The sequence below is a fragment of the Scardinius erythrophthalmus genome, assembly GCF_964197995.2.
Source record: "Scardinius erythrophthalmus genome assembly, chromosome: 25".
Taxonomy (NCBI): domain Eukaryota; kingdom Metazoa; phylum Chordata; class Actinopteri; order Cypriniformes; family Leuciscidae; genus Scardinius; species Scardinius erythrophthalmus.
In genome coordinates this window covers 14,996,053-15,012,565 of record NC_138245.1, presented here as the reverse complement: position 1 = coordinate 15,012,565, position 16,513 = coordinate 14,996,053, and the positions used below count along the sequence as shown (strand labels likewise).

The following is a 16,513-nucleotide window of genomic DNA, read 5'->3' as shown; positions in this document are numbered from 1 at the left end:
CATTCACTCATTATGGAAAAAAAAGTGGCCAGCACATTTCAAACCATTTCAATAAATTACTTAAACTCAGTCATACAGGGTGAGAGTAAGTAAATGACAATTTTCGTTTTTAAGTGATCCCTCTGAACATATCCTCTGATCATCTATAATGAATGAGTGCTACCATAGCCCATCCGTGTGCTAGTAAGTAAGTGTTGACACCGTCCCCAGATACAGTAGGAGTTAGTAAGTCACAGTGAGTCAAAGAGGCAGAACTGCTGTGCTCACATTTAAGAGTCCTAAAGGTGGGTCTCCCGCCGCGGGGACCTGCGCTGCGGTTCGGGGGGCACCAGCAGCTGTCTGCACTGAGCTACAGGCTGAGCTGGGAGGCACAGGACGGATGGACTGAGCTGGGTCTCGGGAGCTCTCTCTGGACTGCACGGAGTGCGGACACACAGTGGGACTCTGGACCGCGGAGCATGGTCCAGAGAGTTTGACCGCTGGACCACTGCGCTTTTAATAGAGTCGGTCAGACTGAACGTGGAGGCTGAACGAGACATCTACACTCACACGGAGGGAAGAGGGAGATGGAGAGAAAGAAAGAAAGAAAGAAAGAAAGAGAGTGCGCATTAACCTCATCTGGCTCCGTCCCTGCATCGCATGGCTTCACAATCACTCACTTTAAAATTGAAAGAGGAAGTGAAAAATTTGAACGCGATCTCATTACGAACGCAGGGATTTCTCAAATATTTAGCAGTGCATGAATCACCTTAATAAAATTCTTTTTGAAAAAAAAAAAAAGGTAAAAATATCCCTTTTCAAGGAACGAGACGCATTTGAGAGCAGTAGCACTGGTGCCACTAAGTTCTACAGATGGTGGCACTGGAGGGATATTTAATCAAAGGTAATTTAATCATAAAGTTATGATTAAATTACTAAGATGCAGTAAAATTTTTGCTATTAAGTGCAGTAACTAATAATATTACATGTTTATTTCTTGGAAATGCACATTTGACCGTAAAGCACTGAGCTAGAGCTAAGATGCAGTAACATGTAACATGTAAAAACCTGGGTTTTATTGGCAATTTTTTTTTTTTTTTGGTCATCATATTAATTAAATTGGATAATATTAAGAGCTTTGAAGAGCTGGAAAAAGTGTGACGCACTTGAAAGCCCTTGAAAAAAAGTGCTTGATTTTCACTTTCAAAAGGTTGTATGAATGAACCCTGAAATGAATAATGTAAAAACATTTGACAATTTCTCCCACAATACCATGGTTACAGTTGTAGACATCCCACCTCTACCTAAAGGTCTGCGAGTCTCCCATATATTGATAGCGGCTCCCTGACTGCCGCAAATTTTATACAGGCGAGCAACCCGGGTGATACGGCTTACGACTCTTAATGTACTACTACCTGATGAGATGAAACTCACATATTATAATATATTATATTATAATGTAGACACATTATATTGTGTAGTAATATTGGGTGGGTGGAGGTTGGAGGGGTTGATGCTACCTCCCTGAAATTAGTTTTTGCAGGGTGGGACGTCTGCAGTTAAGGTTGCTACATTAAATGCATGGTGAATGTTAGTGATTTGTCGACTGAAAAGCCTTCTATAACTTTATAACAGAGAATTCTGCGCTGAATTTGAATGCTTTTCACTAGATCTCGCAGCGATGTTATTAAAGGGATAGTTCACTTTGAAATTAAATTTTGGTTTGTTTTAGCTTACCTCAAGGGCATCCAAGATGTAGGTGTCTTTGTTTCCGCAGTAGTTTCAATTTTGATATTTTTAGGTCAAACCGTTCTTGTCTGTCAGTCAGTCATATAATGCAGGTCTATGGTCACCACCTCAAAGAGCATGCACAGAGAAGTCCAAATTAAACAATTCCCCATCGTAAGTACACATTGATGGCCTAAGACACGAAACGAGCGGTTTGTGTCTTAGGCCATCAATGTGTACTTATGATGGGGAATTGTTTAATTTGGACTTCTCTGTGCATGCTCTTTGAGGTGGTGACCATAGACCTGCATTATATGACTGACAGACAAGAACGGTTTGACCTAAAATATCAAAATTGAAACTACTGCGGAAACAAAGACACCTACATCTTGAATGCCCTTGAGGTAAGCTAAAACATACCAACATTTAATTTCAAAGTGAACTATCCCTTTAACAATGCACCGAATTCAAATGCTTTGTCACTGGATTTCCCAGCACGGTGTAGTTACGGTGCCGCGTGATCGAGATCAGATGTATAATATTGGTCCAAACTGATAAACGGTCCACCCTGCGCAGCTCAAACGAGAAGCGTGGGTTTTGTTCTGCTTTTGTTTCGTTTTGGCGTTTTAAGTTTTTCCCATATGCAACAGAAATGCCAGGTCTTATCAGTTGGGCAACGTTGTGGTGGCACCAGTGCAACCTCTAACAAATTGTAGTCACACCAGCAGTCTGGAGCCCTGCCTTATGCTGAAGGAAAGAAAAACAGGAGTGAATGACCAAAGCAACAAGTAAATCCTCTGAGAGGGAAATTCAATCCAACTGAATTGGCAAGTCGTACTGTAAAGGTTTAACTGTAAAAAATGAGATTAAATAAAAACATGAATTTATGTAAATGCCTGTTTACACCAAGCGTGATGCGACTAAAAGACAAGCATCATATTTCCATACCTGCTCGCGCAGACGTCGCACGTCATCAGCGCGTTCTGTAAGGCTACGCGGAGTTGTAGACAGACAGCCACCATAAAAAATAAGACTGCGGCAAAAATAAACAGCAGCCAGTTCCTCCTGAACAAAAAACAATGAACTTGTGCTGCGTTCACATCATGTCGTAACCGTAATTACGAGATGGAGACCCGTGACGTTCTACCCGGAGCCGTTCACACCCTCAGACTCAGATTTTTACTTTCTATTTCAACACTAGCAATGACGAAATGAATCTACAGCAGTCAGGTGGTACAAGTAAGAGCTCTATAAGTTGTTTATGTTCATTAATATTGTAAAGTTATGTGCTTTGAGACGAAGTAATTTAACGCCGTCTCTCATCTTGTGACACTTTGCAGATTCTGCTCTTGCATGTGTTTTGAAGAGCGCTGTGAAGGGAGGGTGGGATCTCATGCTTTCAAAAGCTAACTTGCTATTCCTAGCCTCTCCAGAATTGCCTACCCTACCTTTAAAAAAATAAATCTTACTGACCAAACTTTAAGTAAAGATAATTAAACAGCAAACATGGTGACATGACAAAAGGGAAATTAGTTTAATATATATCCATACTATACCCATTATACCCTTTTATTTCAGTAGTCAATACTAGTGATACAAGTCAAAGATCAGTACCAATTTTTTTTTTTAAGCAAAATGTGCTTATTTATAAAATACATACATTAAATCACACAGCTACAAATATTTAATTTTAGATTAATAGTGGGGGGGGGGGGTGGCGGTTGTTACTGTTTACTAAAATACACTATTACTGAGTTCCTTCTGTCAAATATATCTGAACAACAGCAGACTTGAAATTTCTATGAAAAGGGAAATTGAAAATGCCCACTCTGCTCCGCACAAGCAGAAACGTACAGATGAAAAAAAAATCAAAAAATAAATCTTGTTCATGTTCCTTGAATAGGCACCATGGTTGATAAGCCTTTTTTTGTTTTATTCTTCGAGTGAATTAGCCTTGAAGGAGCACATCCTATAGATGCATCATGTAGTTGTGCGTGTTTATCTGAACATTAGTAAGAGGATGGTGTGAATAGGTCTTAAATGTGAGTGCATTATATTATGCTGCATCAATCGACCGGGTGTGCGTCTTTTATTCGTATGTTAGACCAGTGGATTTGTGAGAAGAAAAAGACAGACAGAGAAAGTGTGTGTGTGTGTGTGGACTCACAGCCAGTGTGGAGCTGCTGGACATTCGGCCCATGTGATCGCCATCTGGGCCAGGACTCCTCTCATCTGGGGTACCATTGGCCATAAATGCCCTCTGAAGCACACGCTTGGGGGTTTTAGTGAAAGAAAACGCTCGTGTGACCTAAACACACAAAAATGCACAATTAGTCTATATGTTTTCTACAAGGCACTGAGTTAAAAATAGTTCCTTTATGATATCATTCTCAAGAAAGCATTCAGAACATTGACAGCAAGACCAAATTTGCATGGGTGTCGTGTAATTGTTTTCAGCAGTTTCAGGTTCCTCGCTCTACCTTCTTTGAGGTCTTTTTGATGGCCCTGGATGCTCGGCTGAGCGTGCTGTCCATGTCCTTTGTGCTCACTTGGAAGGAGTCAGGATCAGTGCTCTGAATGAGATCTTCCTGTTCAAGACATGGAAAATTAAATAAATACACAGCGATACTGCTGGCCTGTCAAAATGCAAAGAGAAGCATCACTGTTTAGCTTTCCAAACAGCTGGGGCCTCTTGATATTCAGAGGAGCAGAGAGTGAATGAGGCCGCATTTCACGCGGGTGACGTGTGGATAGGTCGCCACCTCATGGTCGATAGGAAAACTGCAGGCCAGGCCAAAATGCACTTAGCCGCAGGGTTTGGTCTGATCGTTTTAATTATAAAGGGAAATACATGCATCTGTCCGCCTGCACCAATTACATGTGCCGTGGTGGATGGCCTGGGCGGGAACTGCGTTTCTGCAGCATGAAGATAAAGACGTCTGTGTCTGAAGTGTAAAGTTCAAGTACAATTCCACTCTTAATTACATTAATCTGCCTCCCAGTTTAACCACACAGGAGCATCTAATAGGATTAGCCAACACCAAAAGGCCCACACAAACCTCCTAATTTATAGCCACAATAAAAGAAAGCAGAGCTAATAAAATAAATAATTGAGTTCTGTTCCAGGCCTGAGGGGGATGATCTGAGGAGGAAGTGACCATGTTTCTATGTGTGTGTGTTTGTGCGTGCGTGTTCACTCACCGCATCAGCTCGGCAAATCGTGTTGGCCACTTGTCGACATAGAGTTTTGAGCCAGGCAGATTTGAGAGTGTCCTCGGCCGTCAACTTGAAACTGAATAACAGGTTCTCCTGTTCTGTAGGAGGACGTACAACCAGGGCAAAGGCATTCTGACAATCTGAGAGAGATAAACAAATACACACAAAAATGTGAGGTCAGGGATGTGACCTAGAACTAAGGCTGGGCGGTATGAATCTTCAGGATGATACGAGACCCTTTCAGAATTTATTTTCTAATAATGACCAGCTGGATGTACATTGTCACTGGCATTTTGTTCATTTGCAAACATAAAACAACATTCACAACACATTTAACATCTTTCAGATCTAGTCTTTCCAAGTGAAACAATATTCATTGGGAATCAATGTAGGGCAGGAGTTCATTCTATACATTGATGGGACCATAACAAGTGGACTACTGGGAAATTAGTTCATTTGAAACATGAAATTGATTCTAGTATGAGCCGCTCTTGTGGACGCACAGATTTGAATCTCAGTCAAATTTCCAGGCTCCAGAATGAGATCTTCATCAATAATGTGCTATTACGGTGTGAAATTATGGTCTTACTGTGACTTTAGCTCATCAAAATCCAGTAAAGTAGGGCTGAGTGATATATTAAAAATTCACAATATATTCTCAATGATTCTGCTGGTAATAAAAAATAATGCTGTGAATATTGCAAAGATTTTATATGCGTTTTATGGCCATTGAATTTCCTAAAGACCACAGAATCAGATTAGTTTTGTGATCCTTCCATTTCCTTGTTTGGCATAAAAGAATTCAGACGGGTTTTATTAGCATATCCGCTATAGACAATCACAAAATTATTTTAGAGCCTGCAAGTTTGATCAATTTCTCTGAACTGGTTTCAAAGAATCAAATTAAAACTCTTACTAAAATGTTCATAAAATGTTTAATAAAACTATAAATGTGCTATGTATTGCAATATTTGTAAAAGTAAACAAGATTAAGGATTTAGTGTCCTTTAGAATCTGTTTTAGACCAAAATACAATTAATTTTTACCAACATCAGCCAGCTCTACAGTACACTGACACACTTAACCAGACTTAACCTCCCTAGGTGCCAATTCAGAACACAGAAAACTAAAATATGCACGAGTGCACTTGGTAGAATGCAGAATGCCGGGTGGTCCCCTCACCCTCTGTGTCTTGGATGTCAAGGACTCTTCTAATCTGGGACAGGGGCATCAGGGCTATGTGTTTGAGCTGGGCGGGCGGCCGTGTCTGACCCAACGGACTCCGGAACGTGGTTATCACCTTGTGTCTCTTCCTGGCAATCTGAATATGAAGAAGCACAAGGAAAAAGCACACACACATTATTAAACGCTTAAAACATGCAGCTTTCTTCATAATGCAGGAATGTCAATGTTCTCTTCTGGAATAGTGGGGAGTCCTTCTGGTGCTTTAGAAGAGCTGAAATGTGTAATGCAGATCGGGGTGACAGATATGCATACAGAGGACTTCCTAAAATGAATAATTGATCACTCAGAGTCTTCCCTTCTCCCTGCTCTCATTACTAGGCCAGAGCCGACATGGGGCGAGGAGGACCACAGCCGCATGCCGGCACACGCGAGCGAACCCCTCCACGGGGCTTAAACGCATCCCCTTCACTAAGTGGGGAAACAGGCCAGAGGGTCGAGTCAGCAAGCACAGATTGAACACGCATAAATTACACATTTTTCTTCAACGGTACCGCTCACCCGTAAACTGAACAAACAATTGTTGAGGTTGCTGAAATTTTGGAGAAAAAAAAAGACAGGAAATTTAGGGAGGACAGAGGGAAGGGAAGACCAAAAAAAGAGATGTCCACTAGATATTCTCAAAAAAACATGATAAATCTAGTTTGAACACATGTGCTAGTTCCTTAGAAAGCTAATAGGTTCAAAAAAATTCATTTAATGAAAAAAGTCAAATGGAGTAAACAATGCATCAAGTAACATTTTCCTGACACTGTAAATATGAGAGTATATGAATCATTTTTAAACTGTAATAAAGTGAAAAGTATTTTTACAGAATACATATTTGAATCATAAATATTCTGGTGTTTTCTTGGGGTTATACTAGTTGGTATTTGAACTATACAGTCGCAAAAAGTCAAATTATTTGATTTTGAAATTTGTTCCTACTTTTAAATAAATAAATAAAACATTTTGCATTTTAAATGGGAAATTTTCCTTCATTACATTTTCAGGATAATTATACCACCTAGAGAATTTCAAATAATCAAACAGTACTTTCATTCAGAAGAAAATGCTTATAGAAGAGGTGTATTTAAATTGCTGTCAGCATTTATTACATTTTATTGTTTTTGAACATTTCATAACGCATTTCATGAAAATTAGTGGAAAGATCCAGATACACGCACAAAATAATAATAAATAGCACCTAATGGATTCACAAAACAACTGTAGATAGCTCCAAAGTCATTTTGATACTTAGCATTGACTTTTTATCAATTTAATTGTTTTTTTTAAATGCAATGTGGGTGTAATAATAGCAATATAGTGAAAATCTAGCTAGTAGTTTGACATAATAAAGGCTATCATTAAAAACCCCATAAACAAGACCAGAAATCAAGACTAATGTCTTTCATATATTGGTGCTGCTTTTAGGAAGCTGATGGAGCATTTGCATTATGAAGAAAAGAGGGGAGGGGGGACCTTCCCATCTGTAATATCTCCATAAACGCATTCAGAAGAGCAGTTATGGTGCAGTGACAAGGAAAGACTGAGCTTTACCTCCAAACAGTCATTGAAAAGGAAGAGTGTGACATGTTCTCCCCGATCGCAGGGTTTGTCTCCCAGAGCGATGGTCTCCACCCTGTGAACCAGACTCCGGTGGGACGACAACAGATTGGCCTGCAGGCGCACACAAACACGCACACAAAAATCAGTTTCCTCTTCGCATAACATTTGCAACCTTTTCAGCAAATTAATTAATTATAAGTGATTGGTGTGCAGAAATTTGTTCAAATCAGAGCGCTTGATGAACATGCTGCATTTCCTGTCTCTGAGCCTGCGGGCACATATTCTCGGATTCCTCTGAGTGCTGTTCCTGGATCAGACTCTGACTCGTGTCCATGCTGCTTCAGTTCCCATGAGCTACAAAAACCAAACTGATCCAGGAAAAGCTGGGGGGCGATCATTGGTTTGGCAGCCTCTTCTCTAAACGCAGCTGTTCTGGGGCGAATCTGACAGGAGACAACATGAGCTGACTCACTCTGATCGATTTAATGGTGAAAGGAAGTTTCCGAGAGCATGGCAGCATCTCCCATCACAGAGAGAAGAGGAACATCAACCAACAATACAGCATCACACTTTACTGTTGAAATAGCCATATTCTTTGGATTTAATACATTTCTTGAAGTCCACTTCTAAATGTTAGTTAAGCTTTATAGCACTAAAAATGGTTAATTTAGTTTTACAATACCATTTCCGCCCTGTCTGACCTTTAGAAACAGACTATTTCAGCTTTAAAATTAGAAATGTGGCTTTAAAGAGTCCCTATATTATTACAACTATAGTTTTACATGCATCCAAGATCATAAAACTATATTTTCTCAGAATATACATTGAAGCATTACCTCTTTTCTCAGTGTTTGAAATGGTTCCATAAAGGATTCAATCTCTTTAAACCCCTCCTTTCCGAGAGCCTACGCTGCTCTGATTGGTCAGATGACCCAGTCGGTTGTGATTGGTCTACCGCTTCCAGCGCATGTTGGAAACGAAAAACTCCTTACCAGGGCTGCGTTCAGCCCCGACAAAACGTTGCACAACGTTTTTTTAAACAGAAACGGTGATGCGTTGAACACACTGTTCTGATGACGCAAGAGTTGCAACTATGGCAGCTGAGAAGGCCATTCTTTGTGAAGACTTTTCGGAGCCTGATGAAGTCGGTATAAATATGTGTTTAATAGGCTACTACAAAATATGCTTGAAAATATTATGTTGATATCCTATATTTTTACAATAAAACTTACAACGACAAACATGTCTTCTATGACTTCTAATATCCTCAGTTGTTGCGTATATCGAGCTGCATCGAACACATTAGTAAATTACTTTCCTTGAACCCATTGTGCGAGTTCACTTTAATACCGCGTACTTTATATACATGTTGCTGCTGATTGGACTGCCGTTCTGACACACCCACCAAACAAGAGAAAACGTATCTCAAACCCCGTTGCACACCGGTGCACGCCGTTTCCAGGAAACATGACGTTCAACCCGGAAACCGTAGCAAAACGTTGCGCACCGTTTTGAACTTGAACGTGCCCCATATCTGAATTTCAGCTCTGGAGGTTTCCTCAGCACAGTGATCCGAACAGTACCGATAGCATATTTTGGAAGTGCAAGCATCTACAGTGTTTGCAACGGGTCAAAGTAGATGTCATTCGAGGGTAGCATTGATCTTTGAACCTTTGTAGATCTTTTACATTCACAAACAGCCATATTATGAAAGGTAATATCAGAAAAAGCACAAGAGAGGCACTTTAACATCTACTTGGAAGTGACATCTCTTACGATTGGCTGCGCTCTATTGCAAAATAGTTGAATTTTTTGGGGGGGGGTGTAAATGGATGGTCATGTTTTAATGTGCTCATGGTTCTGACCTCAACACTGTGATGATTTCTGAACGAGCGGTTTTTATAGTTTTCATGGTCTGAGTGGACTGGCGGTGGAGATTTGCTTGGTGGATGCTGGAGTATGCTTACATCATACTCCTATTTCAAAAGAGCGACAAAAATCCCTTGGTCATAATATGGTGACTTCATTTGTGCTGGTCGGGGACATGGAAATGAGGTGAAGTTATTTGAGAGCTGTGACAGAAGGCGGCGATTTTCAGCAAATAACGTATTTCATTGCGGTCTGTTGACTCAAAGCTTCAAAAGACTTGGAATATAGCTCTGCTTGTTTGAAGGCAAGTAAATAACAGAATTATGGGTGAACTATTTCCAGAAAAGTGGAAAAATTACTCACAGGGCAGCCGTCCACCTCATAAACAACATCAAAGATCTGTTTCTGTCCCTCTGTTTTCCTTTTATCCTCATTTATATGCCTGTAAAAATAAAGAGAGAGAGATATCTAAAGAAATCTTTAGTTAAACGTCACTGTTTCAGCCCACTAAAACTGTTTTGGCTGAAAAAGAAAAACGAATTTGGCTGAAAATTGTTGCTTGCCAAAATTTTGGTGCATCTTCATCACAAATCTATTTTAAGGAAATCTTTAGGAGTTAATCGCAGGACTCACGTCATCACTTCCTTGAGAGATTCGATGGCCTTTTCAAGTGTCACTTTATCTGGGTTGTCATCTGTTGTGTGTTTCCTTATATCTACAGAGAACAAAATCCACTCTAAATCTGGTTTTCTTGTGTCAGCATACAGAGGTGAAACAAACCGCTTATTGAATAATGTTTGTATTTTCCATGAGGTTGATCAACAATTGTTTTTTTTCCCCATTCAGTGGAAATTTTTTTTAATCATCTGGATTCAGTCAGATTTACTGAATAGAAACAGCTGTTTGTGTGTCTTTCACTTGCATCCTGCCGACAGCCGTATTCATGCGTTACCGTTCAGCAAGAGGGCGACGCTCGGCAGTCTCTGTACTGGACGAATCAAAAGCTCAACGAGAGTCTGGCGGCCACACTCGGGTTTAGCCTGATTAATCTGGATAACAAAATGAAAGCTGATGTGAATAAACGGTCTTCATGAAAAAAGCCCATATAAAACCATTTAACTACAGAGTAGATTTAAACTCAGTACCTTCAGGAACGCATGAAATCTTGGCTTCTGTCTCTCACATCTCACTATGGTCTCTTTGCTCATCTCAAAGAAGTTGACAAATGGTGGGTAGGCCTTCACCAGCTCTCCAGACTGAGAGAGGATTTTAAAAAATAAAGAGAGATCACAAAAGCTGCCATTCAATCTTTGACTTCGTTATGAGCTCCATGCCGGAGGAGGTCGAGTTCAAAGCTTTATCACACTCACATATTTCAGAATAATGTCTCCAACGCTCCTCTCTTCAGACCAGTTCATCACCAACTCCTCAAGATCCGCCTGTCAAAGCACATTCATCAGCGAACACGTTCAACACAGCCTTTACTCAGCGTTTTGGAAAGGTTATTGCCTACCTTTATTCTCGTGTGCACATCATAGATGTCTGGAATACTGCCAAAGATGGTCTTGATCTCTTCTTGAGCTAGAATGGGGCCGCCCACCTGACCCTCTTTGTCCAGTGGGTCTTTGAAGAGCTGAAAGAACCGATGAATAAAAGAAATTACATCACTAAGCCAGGATGGACCACTCACTAATGCCGTGGGACTTGACAGTAGAGGTCTGCATTCCTGCCGATTAGATTTGCCGCGGGACTGGACTAAACCTCTGATTTGTAGGCATGAGAGGGTGCTATTTCTAAGAGATGGCAGCCAAAGTGGGCAGATTTATAGTAGAGTGGGGTGATAGTTTTCAATATTTTTCAGTCTTTTGACATTTTAAAATAAACCCTAAAACTGTAGTTTATTCACTACCATTAAAAAGTTTGAGGTACTCAAGTTTTTTTTTTTTTAATAAGTCTATTAAATTAACACTGTATTAAAAATACAGTAAAAACACTGATAATATTGTGAAACAGTATATTACTACTTAAAATAACTTTTCTATTTGAATCTATTTTACTGTGATGCAAAGCTGATTTTTCATCAGCCATTACTCCAGTCACATGATCTTTAAAGTGGTGGCATAATGCCATTTTCACAAGATATAATTTAATTGAGCTTTACTTGGCTGAGAGATTATTTTACATGCGCTAAACTTATTTACAGGCGACTATAATCGTACAATTTACTATTCTTTGGTTAAAGAATTTTTTTTTAATGATATTTGGTTGCATATGCGAGTGATTTACTCGTATAAAAAAGAAATGAATTTATAAAAATAATATAAACTAGTCAAAATTTATAAAAATTAAATAAATATATAATTACAATTAAATAATTATATACTTTTATATAATAAACTGTTGAGAACATAACATATGGAAACGATTTACAGTTCTGCGAGAGTGAAATGAAACTGGGAAAATCAGTCCCGTGCAGACCTCTACTTGACAGCTACTCCATAAACTTAATAACAATCCAGTGGACCACAATGGAAAGGTCAGGCTATTCAGTATTGCCTGATGATCTGACACCACTGTTCAGTGAAATTTGCTGGATTCTGATTGCATATGATGTGGCATTTACTATGCAAGCAGACACAGAAGTGTGTGTGCATGTGTGTTTTTGTATGAGCTCCACATGTAGGGGTGCAAAGCAAAGCTCAAACGTCCATAGCATTTGTGTCGAAATCTAATTCATTTTCCCCCCTACTGGTCAGAGGCACTAGCTTGATAAGTCCACAGCCAGGTACCACAATCTTATGTGTGTGAAAGGAGAAAGAGAACACACAAGACGCACACGCACACTGAACACAAACCTGCATGACCGTGGCCAGGATATCAACGTAGTTGCTCTCGGTTTGATAGAGCTCCTTGGAGACCTGCCATCGCGCCGACTGCTTGGGAAGGGCGGGAGTTGAGCATTTGGGAGGTTTGGCATTCTCTGAAACACATAAGCAGACACGCAGGGGTTAGAAGATATACTACGCATTGTTTCTTCTCATCCTATGATAGGTTTCATCCTCTTTTTAAAATATATTTGATGTTGAAGAAAAATAAAGTCAATGGGAATCTATGAAATCATTAGTTAAAATTTGCAGTTTAATTAAAAGTAATGTTCCATGTTCAATAGAAATTAAAATAAAAATCAATCAATCAGGAACACAGAAAAAGAGTAAAATGCACCATTCTATCAGTTATTCTGAATTTCAAGTTCAGCTGTATTAAATCAAATCATATACATGTAAAAGGGGTAGTTCACTCAAATATTCTGTAATTTACTCACCCTCATATCATTCCAAAATACTTTCTTCAGTGGAAAACAAAAGAATATATGTTGGTAACTAAACAATTTTGGTTCACATTGACTTCCATTGTATTGACCAAAAGAAAAAAAGATGTCAATTGGAACCAAAACTTAAAAAAAAAAAAAAAAATCTTAAGTTCAGCAGAAAAAGAAATGCATACAGGTTTGGAACGACATGAGGTAGAGTAAATGATGATAGAATTAAAATGTTTCAGTGGACAATCCGTTTAAGTACAGGTGGTGTAAATATTAAATATTTTTATCTCAAGTCATTTTTGCTGTTCTGTTTGCTAAAATGGTAGAAAAAAAAAGGAAGAAGAAGAAAAATATTTTCTGTGGTTATCGACATGAGGGTGTGTTCACACTTGGCAGGATTGCTTTCCATTGCAAAATATGTGTCTCAAAAGCTGTTGTTTTTTCGTTTCTTTGCTTTGTATCTTTAAGTTCGGTCTTAAAAATGAGAGTATGAACGCTAAGTGAACCAGGTTTAAATGTATCATTTTCTTTTTTGGTCCAGACCAAAAGAACCAAACAAGTGTGAACACACCCTAAATTGTTTTGAGCATTGTGCATTCCATGGAAATAATAATAATACAAAATAAATAAATAAAAACACTTTTTTGAACCAATACTAAGAAATTTGATCAATGTAAGCAACCTCCAATTCTCCAAAAGACCTACATTAATATAGGTAGATGTTGTACATTAACCCTACACCCTGGGCTAAAGTTGTATGAATGTCACCTGTCTGGTTTTCCTGCCTGCACACTGGAGTGCTTGTACGCTGCAGTGGCCACTCTTTCTCTGATCTACGCTGTCTGGCACTCCTCCGCCTACCGCTGCTCCTCCTGCACCTGAGCTCTGCAAAAAGACAGCTGCCTCACTCATCTAAAACAAACCCTGACCTGGTTCTGGTTCATCTCAGCCTTGCCTGGGATCACCCTGGACCTCAGAGATCAAAGCCTACAGAGTTCTGGAACAGAACTGTTACATAATGCAGTGGGAACTTTTGCAAACTTTTCAAACAACCAATCAGGGCAATGTTGTTGTTTCTTTACTGAATGTTAAAAAAAAATTGATTCTATCCATTTGTTTAACTAGAGAAGACAGTGGAAGTGTTATATTATTTGGCCGCTTTAGTCTCATGACATGCCGGATCATTCATTTCACCTCCACTGGTTTTGCACGTGTCGGGTGTGTTGGAGATGTCCAGCAGTGAGCCCATGGAGAGAGAGTGCTCAGCCGAGGGTCTCTTGCGTGGTGGGAAGGGAGAAATCTCTGTCTCTTTGGTGAGCTGAGCCAATGTTTCTCTGAGACGTCTGCGTTTCCTGCCACTGTTGGGTGTCGTGAGAGACAGCAGAGACACGGCTTTCTTCATCGCAGGACTCTCCGGCTGAGTGGACGACACAGTGACAACATATATAAGTGCACTGCACTTTAGTGAAGATGTAAATGCAATCACAGTACTTATAATTCATGATGCGTTGCATTATAAAGTGAGGCAGAGATGACATTCAACTAGTTAGCATTTTAGCACTAATAGTACATGGGTAACCAAACAGTTGATGGGCCCCATTGACTTCCATAGTATGAAAAAAAACAAAAGGGCCCATCAACTGTTTGGTTGATGACATTCTTCAAAATATCTTTTGTGTTCAGCAGGAGAAATCAATCATTCAGGTTAGGAACAACTTGAGTGAGAGTAACTTACAATTTTCATTTTTGGGTGAACTAACCATTTTTGAATAGGTTTTTGGGTTTTTGAATAGGTTTTTGGATTTTTGAATAGGTTTTTGGGTTTTTGAATAGGTTTTTGGATTTTTGAATAGGTTTTTGGCTAAATGCCTAAAAGAAGATATTTTCATATTTAGTCTATGACAAAGAAATACATCAGTAAGAACCCTTTGTGATTTTTTTAAAGCTTTTATCTGTCTTGAAAATGGCTGTTGCTAACAAGTGGCTAAATGGGACATTGTTCTAACACAATTTCAAGGATTATGTTTTTTTTTTAAAGACTGAAAGGGTAGTCAGGAGCAAAATTGTGGTGACACTGAAGTCATGCAACCATGGTGTAGTTTGTTTAGGGAAAAACTGCGGACCAACCAGGCAACCCTGGCTTGAACTACTAGTGATTGTTTTTTTTTTGTTTTTTTTTACATTATTGTCACATTAACTTTACATAAACCCAAAATTCAACGAGACATTTTTTTTTCCACACACAGTATGAGTTGCAGTCTTCCACCCCTTTTGATTGACAGGATATAATCAGCCATTATCAACAACTGTTTTTAAACAATCGGCTGATGGCTGATTGTGAAAATAATTGCTTTTATCAGCCAATACATTGGTGCATCCCTAGATATAAAATATTACTTGAAATCAGATTTCTACAAAAGCACAGACCATCACTTCAGAACTAATTTTGAGGTTTGCTGTGAAATGTTTATGTTAATAAAAAAAAATCCTCTAAAGAGAAAACAAATGAGATTAGTACTTTCAGAACCAAACTGCTGTCATTTTACAGGTTTCCTCACCTTTTCATAAGAGTACATAGATTCCCCAGCACGGGCGTCCATTTGTATACTGCCCCAAAACCACTGCGGAAAGACACAGAATGAGAAATAAAAGAACACAAACCTAAATGCATTCATTTAAAAAACCTCCACTGAACCCTTTAACACCTTTAAATAAATAGTGATGCATTTACGATTGTAACTGAACTACTAAAACCCCTGATGTGTGCCAAAAAAAAGATTCCCACTCCTCGCAACATACTACAGTAGATAATGGACTACAGACAGTAAACAGCGTGAAATAACAGAGTGCATCTCTACACACTATTATTAAGGACCCACACAAAGCCCAGCGTGTACTTGTGAGACGTTAAGTCAAGTTCATACCTCCTGCTTCACTACATAGAGTCTTTTCAAGGGAGTAAAGGGCAGTTCTTTAATGGAGTTCTCTTCAACTACCAAGTGAGTGCACTTTTCATCACCCACCGCCTGGACTCGTCCACCTGAACAAAACAAGAAGAACACACTCCTTTAAAAAATCCCCCTCAAGCAGAAGTCAGGGGTCATTGGCTTTTACAGAGAAGGTCTAGCAATAATATACAGAGACATATCATTGGGTCAACGTCTCAGATGCATCAGAATGAAAAAGCTTTGGTTAATCGAGAATTATTTGAGCAGAAGTTGTTTGACATTTGAAAACATGAAACGTTTTAGATTTGTTTCAGAAAAGACGCTGATGCATGAGAGTTCAGTACCGTGTTTCTGAGTCCTCTCCTCCATGTTAGTTTTCTCCTCCTCAGAGAATCCCAGAAAGCTCAACACGCAGTCCTGGAACGGAGGGACTTTAAACTCTGTGCGGAACTCCTCGTTGCCTGCGTTGAAATTGCTAAACCAAAATAAATATATATATATAAAATACGCAATCAGACACACCACAACACCAAAATATGCTACTAGAGAGGAGCAGTTTATTTATTTTTTGTTAGTGTTAAAATAGTTACAATTGACCTTTCGCCGGCCCCTCCCCCAAAACGGCCATTGTCCAATCACACATCATAGCAACCGTTACTATGTG

At 39.3% G+C, this 16,513-nt stretch overlaps 2 protein-coding genes across 7 annotated transcripts in view; one reads left to right on the top strand and one right to left on the bottom strand.

Annotated features, from left to right (window-relative positions):
• The window catches only part of b3gnt5a (UDP-GlcNAc:betaGal beta-1,3-N-acetylglucosaminyltransferase 5a), a 110,556-nt gene that overhangs the window by 42,439 nt on the left and 51,604 nt on the right, over positions 1 to 16,513 (top strand). The window lies entirely within an intron of this gene.
• ect2 (epithelial cell transforming 2) overlaps positions 1 to 16,513 on the bottom strand; it is a 34,518-nt gene that overhangs the window by 4,969 nt on the left and 13,036 nt on the right. For 2 of the 6 annotated variants that reach the window (XM_081358193.1, XM_081358194.1), the window contains 17 exons: positions 16,194 to 16,324; positions 15,826 to 15,941; positions 15,460 to 15,522; positions 14,096 to 14,318; positions 12,438 to 12,562; positions 11,096 to 11,215; positions 10,953 to 11,021; positions 10,728 to 10,838; positions 10,535 to 10,631; positions 10,216 to 10,297; positions 9,946 to 10,024; positions 7,705 to 7,824; positions 6,106 to 6,244; positions 4,909 to 5,063; positions 4,188 to 4,295; positions 3,875 to 4,015; positions 268 to 539 (listed from right to left, as the gene is read on the bottom strand). In XM_081358193.1, coding sequence (XP_081214319.1) covers positions 279 to 539; positions 3,875 to 4,015; positions 4,188 to 4,295; positions 4,909 to 5,063; positions 6,106 to 6,244; positions 7,705 to 7,824; positions 9,946 to 10,024; positions 10,216 to 10,297; positions 10,535 to 10,631; positions 10,728 to 10,838; positions 10,953 to 11,021; positions 11,096 to 11,215; positions 12,438 to 12,562; positions 14,096 to 14,318; positions 15,460 to 15,522; positions 15,826 to 15,941; positions 16,194 to 16,324 — 2,140 coding nt within the window. In that variant the 3' untranslated portion in view covers positions 268 to 278. Of the gene's footprint in view, positions 1 to 267; positions 540 to 3,874; positions 4,016 to 4,187; positions 4,296 to 4,908; positions 5,064 to 6,105; positions 6,245 to 7,704; positions 7,825 to 9,945; positions 10,025 to 10,215; positions 10,298 to 10,534; positions 10,632 to 10,727; positions 10,839 to 10,952; positions 11,022 to 11,095; positions 11,216 to 12,437; positions 12,563 to 13,669; positions 13,787 to 14,095; positions 14,319 to 15,459; positions 15,523 to 15,825; positions 15,942 to 16,193; positions 16,325 to 16,513 lie in introns of all 6 variants that reach the window. The other 4 variants (XM_081358196.1, XM_081358197.1, XM_081358192.1 and 1 more) reach the window with 3 other exon arrangements.